General features: G+C 53.9%; 1 protein-coding gene across 15 annotated transcripts in view; it reads right to left on the reverse strand.

Annotated features, from left to right (window-relative positions):
• PTPRF (protein tyrosine phosphatase receptor type F) overlaps positions 1–12,602 on the reverse strand; it is a 628,470-nt gene that overhangs the window by 67,133 nt on the left and 548,735 nt on the right. For 10 of the 15 annotated variants that reach the window (XM_050961087.1, XM_050961085.1, XM_050961094.1 and 7 more), the window contains 2 exons: positions 10,823–11,128; positions 7,892–8,085 (listed from right to left, as the gene is read on the reverse strand). In XM_050961087.1, coding sequence (XP_050817044.1) covers positions 7,892–8,085; positions 10,823–11,128 — 500 coding nt within the window. The remainder of the gene's footprint in view (positions 1–7,891; positions 8,086–10,822; positions 11,129–12,602) is intronic. The other 5 variants (XM_050961098.1, XM_050961096.1, XM_050961097.1 and 2 more) reach the window with 1 other exon arrangement.

Here is a 12,602-nt window from a genome sequence, read left to right on the forward strand (position 1 = left end):
AGATTTTGGAGTCATTGTGGATAGCTCTCTGAAAACAAACGCTCAATGTGCAGCGGCAGTCAAAAAATGAACAGAATGTTGCGAACCATTAAGAAAGGGATAGATAATAAGACAGAAAATATCCTATTGCCTCTATATAAATCCATGGTACGTCCACATCTTGAATACTGTGTACACATCTGTTCGCCCCATCTCAAAAGAGAGATACTGGAATTGGAAAAGGTACAGAGAAGAGTAACAGAAATGATCAGGGGTCTGGAACGGCTTCCATCCGAGGAGAGATTAATCAGACTGGGACTGTTCAGTTTGGAAAAGAGACGACTAAGGGGGGATATGACAGAGGTCTATAAAATCTTGACTGGTGTGGAGAAAGGAAATAACGACATGTTATTTACTCCTCCATATAGCACAAGAACTAGGGGTCATCCAATGAAATTAATAGGCAGCAGGTTTAAAACAAAAGGAAGTATTTCTTCACACAATGCACAGTCAGTCTGTGGAACTCCTTGCCAGGGGATGTTGTGAAGGCCAAGACACTAACAGGGTTCTAAAAAGAACCAGATAAATTCCTGGAGGACAGGTCCATCAATGGCTATTAGCCAGGATGGGCAGGGATGGTGTCCCTAGCCTCTGTTTGCCAGAAGCTGGGAATGGGTGACAGGATGGATCACTCATTGATTACCTACCTGCTCTGTTCATTCCCTCTGGGGCACTTGGCATTGGCCACTGATGGCAAACAGGATACTGGGCTAGATGGACCTTTGGTCTGACCCAAAATGGCCGTTCTTATGTTGTTGAGGCACTCTGGGCTCACACAAAGCTGAGCTGCAAGCCCCACCTCACCTACGCAGCGTACAAAAGAGGACCCCAGCGCACACGAAGTCACAGGCTGAGCAAACCAGAGCATCAAACCTGCTGAACACTTAGATGAGAAATCCTGATGTGAACAACGCCCCCTACTGTGTAACAAAAGAACGGCAAGTGGCAGATGCACATTGGGCAGGAAGAGCTCCCCGCAGGCAGGGCTATGGAACGTTTCCTGTAGCGCGCCAAAACTGTGGCAGGCTCACCTGCCATCCTAGGGAGAGCGCACCGATTGCTGATAACTGCTACAAATGGACAGGAGCCTGCAAGACATTCAATGGCATCTCGGTTACTAAACCTCAAGCAGGGCTAGGCTACTACTGCCCATGCCGGCAGCTAGGTTCTGGCAGGCTGCACGCAGCAGGAATGGCCACAGAAATCATGGCGAGGTTCCTTTGGCTAAGGCAGTGCATTAAGTGACGTGAGTTACAGCGTCTGCGCAGAAGCAGCATTGTCTAGTGGTTAACGCACAGGAACTAGAGTCAGGAATCAGAGTTCTGTTCTTAGCTCTGAGGCTCATTTATGGTGAGGCCCTGGAAAAGTCACTTCACTGCTCTGCGCTTCACCCCCGGCCCCCAGCAATAGGCAGGGTTCCCACCCCGAAGCCCCATTCATGTTTGTAATGGGCCTGGAGAGCTGCAGATGCCCTTGAAGAGCTAACGTTAGCAGAGCCACAAGGTAGCCGAGGTGCTCTCATAGACTGGGCTGTGTCTGAATGACGGGGGCTCTTGTAGAACCTTGGAGTATTAAAATGCCTGGCACATCTTCAGCGTTTTACTGTTTAAATCTCTGAATTCAGCGGGAACCAGCTATTGGCTAAACTGCTCCTCTGAATTTCTATTATATTGCACCGACAGAATGGCATTATACTGCAACTAAAATTGTGCCCATAAACCATCTTAAAAGTCTCTTTCAAGGAAGAGGTCAGGTCATCCCCAGAGATGTCATATAAAACCAAGGTCCTGACCAAATGCCATCATTAAAGATCCTCTTTCACAAGGTCTGGGTGTTATCTCCAGTGTTCTTTCTTCACTCCAACTCGAGTAATTACATTCTTCCTGGCTCCAGTTCTACCTGCACTAACCATCCTGAGCTGGGTGAAGTGCGCGGTGTGCAGCTGACCACCTCTGCAGGTCACTCCATTGCCCTACAGCTTGACGAAAATCTTGCTGGAGAAAGGCTCAAAGGACCGGCAGCTTTTCCTTTCAGGAATCCATTCCTGCGCCAAGCACTGTGCCTCTGGCAGGAGGGGAGAACACGCAGGTTATGAAGCCTGATTAAAGCCCCATCCCAAATACTACTTCGGAGTTTGTCCAGACTCCGACCGAGAACACCTGCAGCAGCATCACGGAGCCGCCAACCCCATGACTATGTGCTGAACAATGGAGCAGATGCAGATTCTGAAGGCTGGTGCCCCTACTAACCTCCTCACACCACACAGAGGGGATGTAATAAGCCAACCATGTACATGCAATAGCTGCATACAGGAGATACAGAAGATCTGAGGAGGAATTTTTACTATGATGGAGCCATTTAAATTTACATCTTCTGCATATTGCAATTTTCTTTCAGATGAGAGTGGGGCTAGATCCTGTAGGAACATGTTTGAGATGCCACGCCTGGGCACAGACTCAGTTATAAATTCAGTTTCATTACGAAAATATCACCTGCGGATAAAAACATTTCCCTCCTAAAACAGCTCAATTACCTCGTAAGTGTTAAAGGGTGCTGAGCAAGACAAATTGATCTTGAGAACGCAGAAGCCTTGATAAACGGGATTCAGATGGTGCTGCATGCAGGAGACAAGATGGCACAAGGAAGTGCTAAAGCTAACAGCCTGTATTTATAGCCGCTGCAATGCATTTACGACATTTCATTTTGCACTTCAGCACCACGCGTCGCAGTTATGTCCCTCTCCAAGGAACCAGTCGCCTCCCCTGAACACGGACTTAGGGCCCTTCTCGACTAGCTCACCTGTGCAAGGCAGATTTTTGACCCTCTTTGTCCGCTGAATGCAGTGGTGACAGTGAGATCCCCATTGCGTGCAGCGCTTGCTCAGAACTCGGGCTGCAGAGAGGCCCCAGTGGTCTAGCCTGTTGCATTACCTCCTGCTCCGGAGTTGCTCTTGGTAGATGCTTTTCACGTTTGCCCCATTTTTGAAAGCAGGGCACTGAGTCTTCCTCCCAAGTCAGGTGACTAATGACAGGGGAAGGGAGGCTTCAGAAGGGGTCTCTGCAAATCACCCTACGGGCAGAGCAGCGGGGCTCAGTACACGCCTTCTTGCTGATGCTTGTGCGGGGTGGGCAGAGGGGAGGGCACAGGGGAATGGGGCTCACTAATTTCCCAGGCACACTACTCACAGAGAACCTGTTTTCATTCCTCTGCTATTTTTGAGAAGTTTGGCAGGACATGCACTGAGACGGTCTGTGAATGCCGGACAGATGGACACAGCATGGCTGTTTGTGACACCCACCCTCAGCCTCACTATGAAGCTCTCCCTTGGGACTGTACGTGCTCCGTGGCTGAAGCATAGAATGGAGCAGTCGAAGCAGAAGCCACTTCTCTTCACTCCCAGCGTGGCCAGCTGGTTCCCAGAGCTGGACGCTCTCTGGGAAAGCCCTCCTCGATTAGCAGAGGGTCAGCACACGGGGAGCATGTCTGGCGAGGGCTCATTGAGAGCAGAGCGCCAGAGAAGCTGTAAGCGCCCCAGTGACAGAGACGGCCCATCTCCACAGCTGGGTGACACAGCTGCTCCCTCTCTCCGTGCTGAATCTGAGCCTATAGATGGGGGCCGATGTCCTGTTGCCTTCCAGGTGTGACCTGCTTGGTCCCACCTTGGCTCACTATGTGGATCTGCAGCGTAATGGGCCGGTTCCTGGCAACTGGGGAGGTGAGGAACGGTCACGGATCCTGCTCCTCTCTCCTGGGGACACCCACGACCCCAAGATTGCCCAGGAGGAAGGGAAGAACGGGGTTACTGCTCACGGAGCACATAGGGAGTGGAAAGGCTGCTGCCTGGCGGCAGTGTACCCCACGAATCTGGGTGGGGCTCCCCATTTGCTCTGGAACCTGGAGTCAGCAAGCTCTGATGGCCACAGGACTCAGCTCCATGGGGAAGGATCACACTCTCTCAGGCCGTGTATGGAGCCCACGAGGACTCAGGAGCCACAGACCCAGCACAAGTGAAAGAAACTGGTCTGCTTCAAGTCGCCTGCTCTCCTCCTGTGCTCTCGTGGGTCCTCCCAAAGCAGCCCCGAGTCAGGAGCCTCCCCTGGCAAGACCAGCGCGGCGGATGAGGGCAGCCCCTGCCAGCATCCAGCCTTGGCTTATCTCCTGCGCCACCAGGGGAGTCCACATGGGAGATGCAGCCCAGCCATGTGGTTGTGCTCAGGCCGAAGTCTGCGATACCACAGCACCTGCCGCTATCTGTGAGGTCTTCCCCAAGGCCACACCCGATCTGCCCTGCTGCCTGCCCGTCGGGGGCAAGGCCACAGACTAAACATTTACTTAAATATAAAGACCTTTGAGGGGAAAATCAGTCACAGCAACAGCCCTGGCAGACGAGAGGTCTCGACTCCCCCACAGAACCTTTCGAACAACCAATCACAGTCCCTAGGAAGGCGGCTGGCAAAGGAAAAGAAACACTCTCCTGCACCAGGATTGCTGCCTCACTGCTGGCTTCCCACACAGCTTAACTGGTTCTGGATCACCGTGGCTCTCTATTATCTGGATAACGAATATCTCCATTTCCCTCTATTCTGCCTTTCAGCTCCAGTTACTCCCTGTCTTTCTCAGCTTCAAACAGGGACCAGTCTGGAGTCAGCTTTAGCAGCAAAGTCTTATACCACTGCAGGGCCTAGACTGGGTAGACCGGGGTGGACAAACATTTTGGGCCGAGGGCCACATCTGGGTGGGGAAATGGTATGCAGGGCCGGGGAAGGGGGTTGGGGTGCGGGAAGGGTGCAGCAGGGAGCTCAGGGCAGGGGTTGGAGTGCAGGGTGTACGAGGGGGCTCAGGGCAGGTGGTTGGGGTGCGGGAAGGGTGCAGCAGGGAGCTCAGGGCAGGGGTTGGGGTGCGGGAGGGAGTGCGGTGTGCAGGAAGGAGCTCAGGGCAAGGGACTGGGGCACAGGAGGGGTGTAGGTTGTAGGAGGGGGCTCAGGGCAGGGGTTGGGGTGCAGGAAGGGTGTGGCAGGGAGCTCAGGGCAGGAGCTTGGGGTGCAGGAGCGGTGCCGGGTGTACGAGGGGGCTCAGGGCAGGGAGTTGGGGTGCCTGCCCTGGCCCCACGCCGCTCCAGGAAGTGCTGTGGCCCCTGGGGGAGGGGGCCAGACGACGCCATGTGCTGCCCTTAGCGCCTCCAGGTACCTCTCCGAAGTGTCCACTGGCCGCAGTTCCCCATTTCCGGCCAATGGGAGCTGCGGGGGGTGGTGCCTGGAGGCAAGGGCAACACACACGGAGCTCTCTGCCCCCCCACCCGAGGGACGCTTCTGAGAGCAACGCTGGGTCCGTGGCGCCATGGGGGGAAATCCCACAGGCTGGATCCAAAGCCCTGAGGGGCCAGATCCGGCCCGTGGGCCATAGTTTGCCCACCCCTGGGGTAGACTATGCCCACTCTTAATCAGCAGATCATTCAAGAGGGGCCCTGCCCACATGCCCGGAAGACAATTTCCTCTCTGACCCCAGATATGCAATCAGTTTAATTCTCTTCTTGTGTCTTGTCCACCTGGAAGAGCCTAACATTCCTGCACAAGCAGTGATCAGTAGCTCCTCCTTGCTGGCGCCCCAAACGGTGCTGGGAAAGTTCTCTCCTAATTGCTCACGGAAGACTTCTCCTTGCAAAGTTATCAGCTCATCTCTGCAGCCACTTGGTTCTTGAGGAGCAATACTCCTCAAGGTAATTACCAGCTTGCCTTAGCTTCCCTTCTAATTTCACTCCATGGAACTTCCCTGAAATGGAGGGGACTGGGATGATCTGTAGCTTGGAGAAGTACCTGGGAGAATCCATAGCTAGGAATGAACTTCCCACATAATGTCAGAGACTGACAAGCGTTCCACAGGGCCAAAAAACCCTGCAACTTGCTTCCTTGACCACAACTTGTGTGTGAAAAACAAACAAACCAAAACACTTGGGACAAACCAACACCATCCCTGGGTGCCCAAGGCCTATGATGGGTAAATCTTTTAGCAAGACAAGATGACAGTTAATTAACGAGGACTACCTACCCCCTTTGTACATCTTTGGCTATGGAACAGTTGCTCAGGCGCTGTGAAATACCGACATGGTCTCAGACACACACACAGCAGGCCATACCCCTCCTGCAGGGACAGGGACACATCCCTACAAAAAGGAGCTTAGGGAACATTTGACAGGAGTTGGATACTCATCGGAAAGTTTCTAGCCTTGGAATCGACCCTCATTGCAGTGAGCTAGCAGGGGGCTCCAGAGACCAGAGCTGCTCTCTCTAAACTCCCCAGTGTCTAGGAAATGAGCAAGAAATGAAAAGGAGATTGACAGGCTGAAGAGGAAAGGTTCTGAAGGCAACTACGAGAGCAATAGTGCTTGCCTTGGCCTAAAACTGGCGTTAACCCATTAGCCCCAAGCTAAACAGGAAGGCAATAAACTGGTCAAGCTACAGCATGAAGATGACGCTGTCATGGGAAAAGAAAAGGCCATTAGGCAGCTTTTCTACGTATTCAAATAAAGAAGCATGTGAAATCCCAGCGACGTGCTCTGTCCAGCCCTTCAGTGAGCTCTCAGACCATTTCCTCTCCTTTACATTGTCCTATTCCACACGCTACAGGGTTTAATCCTTCAGAGTCTGAGTGGGAAACAACCTGCTCTGAGCACTGTGCTCCCTGCTGAGAAATGTGTAAATGATTCATAGCTGCACTCAGGAAATGGATCAATTAATGGCTGCAGCTCTCCAGTGTTTATATTGGGTTTGATTCAAGCAGGCGAGGTCTGAATCGGCCACTTGTCACTTGCAGCTGGGGATTTGTACAATTCTCTTTGCAGAGAATGGCCCAGGTCCATCCCGTGCAGGGCTCGGGGCTCTCCTCAGGCGAGGCTCTGAAGACTTCCCTGGCCCCAGGAAAGTTACTCCCAGGGAGGGGCGATTGCTTTTCCTTGTGCTGGAAGTCTAGGCTGACCAGGGTGAGGGCCCGCCCATGGAATACACTGCAGGAGTCTTGTGCAGCCTCCTGGCAGCCCAAGGCATGGAGTGAGTGGAGTAGGCAGGGAGGGAATCCATTCCCAAGCTCCGCCTTACCTCTTCACTCCTGCCCAGCCCTCTCAGACCTGCCTGCTCCGTTTACCTTTGTCTTTCCAAAGGTAAACCCAGGTTGAGTTTCACCTGATGAAAACAGAGCTGTAAATGGGCATGGCTGGCTGGAGCCCTACGGCAGCACCTGGCAACGGGGAATTTCATGGCTCTCAGCGCAATGTGCAAATAGGCGGGGCTGGGTTTGATGCTGGGCAAACACGAAGCAAGTCCTGCCTGGGGAGCTGAACCTTAAAGTGGCTCTGCCCCTGGCTGAACACTGGCAATGCAAAAGGAAGCAGACAAGACAGACTTATTTAAAGCTCTCTGAAGGGTGACTCCCTGCGTGGCAAGGTGCAGACACTACGTGCCTGCTCCCCACGTCCCTCTCACAGGCAGGGATGGGACTACAAGGAAACAAATCCCTGCCAGCTGAGCTCTCCCCTCTCCCCCAGAACCACAGAGGAGCAGCGGGGTGGAAGGGAGACGGCCAGTGCAATCACTATCTCATTGACCTTGTCACCAGCCCATGAGCCCAGTAAACCCCTGTTCCAAAGGGGGCAAGCCACAAGTCTCCTCTGGGAATCAGCCTGGTCTGTCCCTGGGTCTAGCCAGTGACTTGGTTGCCTCTGGCTGCATCCTGTGTCCTGCACATCACAGTGTACGTCTGGCCTGGGAAGCTCCATGTAGTTGCAAACGGGAGGCGTTTGTGCAGAGCAGAGCAATAGTGACTCTCCCACACCCACCAGCCCGCGGTCCCCATGCTGTACCTGGGCCTCTGCTAACATGACATCTTTGATAACAGGCTGCCCTCGCGGTTCATTGTTTTCCAGCTTCACATAAGTGACCTGGTATCCCCGGATCTGTCCATGCTGCTTGTTGGAGAGTGGCAGTTTCCAGCTGACCCGGATGGCTGTTGAATTCAGAGACTCCACCTCCACCTTTCGTGGTGGGGCGCTGGGCACTAGAACACACATTGGACAGACAGTGTTAATGGCAGAGGTCACACTATTCCCACCACCACGGTACTTTCATTCCCCCGCCTCCTCTCAAACCCCATGAGAATGACACCTGGTCCCACACACCTTCCTGCACAGCTACAGTCCCATCGCCCGGCTCTCCCTGGTGTCCACACAGAACCATACTGTCCCCAAGGGAATGGGTCAGGCTGTGAGCTACAGGAGCACAGCTTGCCTAGGGCTCCAGGATGCTGCCTGCAGTCTGCTGTTTACTTTCCCCTGGGGCGGGCACCCCACTCAAATACAGACACGCTGCCCTAGGCAGATGTAACACGGGCCCTGAAACTGACACACGTCCCCACATGACCACCGCTGCCCAGATCCCACACCAACACTGCTAGAATAACAAAAGGTTAATAGGAAGGAAAAGCAGCAACGCAGAGTGCAGAGAGAGCAGTCACTGAGTCCGGCCAGAGAGAGGGGCCTAGGGGCCTGCACTTCATGCCTGGCTTGCTGAATGCTTTCGGAGAATAAAATGAAAACATACTGTGCCCTGAAAATACCAATTTCCTTGCCAAGTGAGGCACTTTTAAAGGTCTATTTACACCCTGTCCGTCTTTGGAAACATGACGGCCTTCAGCCTTTTTGCTCCCGCGCTGACTGAACGCTGTCAGTGCTGAAAAAGCTGCCTCTCCCTTGCTCTTGGAAAGCTCCCTCGTGCTGAAGCAGCTGGGAGCAGAGTCACATCCATTTGGAGGGTATCGCTGCCATGTGAGAGCCGAGGAGCTGGTTGCAGAAAACAGCTCAGGTCCCTTTTCCCACTGCTGAGGGGCCCCCACCCACTCTTCCTTCCCTGGGAAGGATCCAGGCCTGTAAAAGGCCCATATGCCCCAACTCCCAGCACAGCCAGAAATCATCCCAATTAGGTAATTAGGGATGGAGAGCTGACATGCAGAAATAATGAATGTTGATATTCCAACTAACTAGATGGGCAGAAACAGCTACCCAGCAGAAAAGCATGACTTTGAAGCCTCAGGGCAATTCAGTCTTTTCCCCAGATGTCTCTCTTAATTGTAGATAATTAAATAAAACGGAGAAGGGAAGGAGCGGGTATTTCAGCACTGCTAGGCCAGTGAAGGTGTCAGAGTGCAGGGGGCTGTGGCCAAGTGGTTACCACCACAAGCCTGGTGCAACCCACTCAGTGACCTTGGGTGAGTCCCATGGCTTCCTTTCCCGAGCGTGTGAGCTCAACCCCACCCCCACTGCTCCTAGCTGGGAACTGAGCTGAGCTCGTTGGGTACCAGAACATCAGCCCTGGCTGCAGAGGACACGAAGGTGAAGATGCTTGCGCGGTGTTTGCTAGGAATCCGGTCCTGAGGGGCCTGAGCGGGTTCTGCTGTGCTGCCAGCGATGTGAGCAAGGGATGGGTCTGCGATTGGAGAGGGAAAGTTCAGTTTGTTCTCATCTCTCTCATGGTTCTGCATTTCACTTTCCTTCCTTGGGGACATCTCCTGAGCATCAGCATGTTGGAGGAATCTGAAATCATTTCTGACAGCTGAACTGGGATGTCCAAGCACGGTGCCCTAAAACTAACTAGGAGAGCTGCTTGTGACATTTCTAGGGTAGCAGCTTCCCTTGGGCTGTGACTTGGCTGGATGAGAATTGAAGCAAACAATACAGGCAGCAGTACACACAGATGTATTCATCGAGCCAGGCAAACAGTCAATGAATATTTCCATATCACCACATCCCACAGCTGAAGAGGCACAAGGGATAGTGGCAGCACATTTAGTGAAACTGCAAAATGTCTGGTCTCAATTTGTGAAGCTGGCTGGGCAATGCAGAGATACTTCTCCATTCGTGCCTCTGCCGCTTCCCTCCCACTGCCATGCGCAGTCTCTGAGGTCAGCAGAAACCCCTGTCACTCCGAGCACTGGCGCTTTCAAAGGGAATGGCTGAAGCCCTGGTGACATAACTGACAGACCTGCTAATGCAATGCAATTTCTGTTTAAGGCCATCCCAGCCAGGAACGCGTTCTGGACATGGGATATTCTGGCACAGGAGAGGAAGAACAGATTTACGTAAGCTTTGGCCTGTCTGGGAGCCAGGGTGGAAAGCAGCTTTCCAACAATATCCACGAGCCTCGAATGGACTTTGTTTCCTCTCTCTGATTTTCTGCATTTCTAGCCAACAAGCAAACTTTAAATCCTGATCCTACAATGCAGGAGGGAACAGCCGCTGCCAGGGGGGCCCACCCCACCCCACCCTACAGCCTTTGCCTGGGGGGACCCCGCCCTACAGTGCTCCCATGACAGGGAGGGGAAGGCCAGAGCAGGGGAGCTGCGCTCCGAGTGCCAGGCAAGTGGCCTCCTCACTTCCCCAGCAGGCCCAGGATTGTGGGGTGGGAATCAAATAGGGGACATGCAATGGGCCAGCTGCAGCGCTGGTATCCAGGACTCTGCCTATCCAGTCACTTGGCACCTGCCCTGAGCTCCCCACGCAAGGCACAGGAAATGTCAGTGCAGCAGGAGAGGGGCACGTGGCAGAGGCTGCAAAGCTGGTGCGTGGTGTGAGAGAAGGAACCTCTCTCCGAAGGGAATGCAGGCGTTGGTCCCGCTGTGGCCGGCCAGCTGAGCACGTTCCAGGCCCTGGGCACAGGCTGAGGAGTGCTAGGAGAACAGCAAGGAAGGGTCCTGCATACCTGCAGGGAAGTGGCTGAAGGAGCATCTTGGTGACACCTACCGTCCTCATCAGTGCGCACATGCACCGGGGAGCTCTCCGGTCCAGGCCCCACATCTGTGTGGGCCCGTACCCACACCTTGTACTCTGTCCATTTCTCCAGGTCCTTGATCTCCCAGCTGGAGCGCTCCCGTCCAATTCCATCCACTACGTGCTTGGCGCCGTCCTCTGCGTCCACCGCCTGGTAGGCAATGGAGTACTGCGTGATGACCCCATTGCGGCTCTGAGCAGGCGGTGGCACCCAACTTACCCGGATGGTAGTGGAGCTGGTGCTTACACACTCGACCTCTTGGGGTGGGGCGGAAGGGGCTAGGGATAGTGGGGAGATGAAGGGAAATGAGCGGAAGGAAAAACAAAATGTAGAGGGAACTCTTACCCAGCCAACTGAGCACTGAAGTAGCAATGAAATACAGGCTCTCCCACTCCTCCTTTAAAGGGAATCTGAGAACTCGTTTGGGGCAATCTGTATCTGAATATCTGACCGGCAGCACTGCAACACAATACTGCTCCATTTCAGAGACTGCCTCCCCAGCAGTCTGGGGTTTCATGCAGTGACAGCGTTAAACAGCATGGAGTGGGGGAGAGAGAGACATGGGGCCAGGGAGAAGAGAGATGCTTTCAGCTGAGATGTGAAACGAAAAGAGCTGAAGAGGCAGCAAAATCCCAGAAGGCTGAAGCGACAGAGGAGAAGGCGCTTGCAGCAGAAGTGGGGACATTGAGTGAAGGGCAGAGAGGTGCCTGGGGCCAGCTGAGGGCAGATCGAGCAGGAGAACAGAGAGAAGACACTTGGAACAAAATCCAGAGAGGGAACTGGGCACTGTATCCTGAACCAGCATGGGAGCCTGGGGAGCTTTTGAGGCTGGCAGGGATGTGGCTGTGGGGACACCCAGAAATGGGCCCAGCCTGTTCATTACCTGTAAATGGGCTTCAGACCCCACCCTACCCTAGCCTCATACCCAGCTTGGGGGAGGGAGGGCAGGGCAGGAAAGGTTTCGCTTTGAAGTGGACGTGAAAATCATCTGCCTCTAACAGTAAGTTCTGAGCCACACCAGCAGGAACGATAGCTCTGAGCTGGGGACAGAAGATGGTGAGGGGCCTGTTATGAAGGTGACCACCCCTGGCCCCGCTGGGAACAAGGAAGGAAGAGAATATGGGGCAGGAGGGGAATTAGCAAAGGACAACGACCTGCAGAAGGTGCTCACAGGTTACCCGCAGCCTGCGGTGAGGACAGGCCCATTCTGTTGTGCTCAGGAACTGAAGGCCAGGAGAGAGCAAAGGCACAGACACCACACAGAAAGCTGAGTATCAGCAGCCTGGACGACAGTCAGACAGAGGACAGAGAAGGCAGAGGGAGAGAATGGAGTCTCGGGGGATACCACAGAGTCGGTGCCTGCGAAGTGAGGAGCCATGAGGCTACAGGAAGCCCTTCCCTTCCACTACCAGCTGCAAAGGCCAAGCAGGCAGGCCAGCGTTCGCTCAGCCATTTGCTCTGCACAGCGTCTCCCGGGACCTAACGTGAGGAGCTGCTTTAATAAGGGCCCTCTCTGCAAGGCAGCACAGGTAGATGTCTCGCTGGCCTTTCCATCCTGCCTGTTGGCTGGGTAAGAGTCACACAGACAATGTGCAAAACACACAAGCAGTCGCTTAACACTTACGGGAATAAAATAAAAGGCAGTGGCATAAGCAAGGTCAACTTAAAGCACCCCCGGCATGGAAATGCCCTTCCCCCGCTCCGGGCAGGCGGCAGGTCCACGCACGCACACACATACACACACACCACTCC

Source organism: Gopherus flavomarginatus, chromosome 7, assembly GCF_025201925.1.
Source record: "Gopherus flavomarginatus isolate rGopFla2 chromosome 7, rGopFla2.mat.asm, whole genome shotgun sequence".
Taxonomy (NCBI): domain Eukaryota; kingdom Metazoa; phylum Chordata; order Testudines; family Testudinidae; genus Gopherus; species Gopherus flavomarginatus.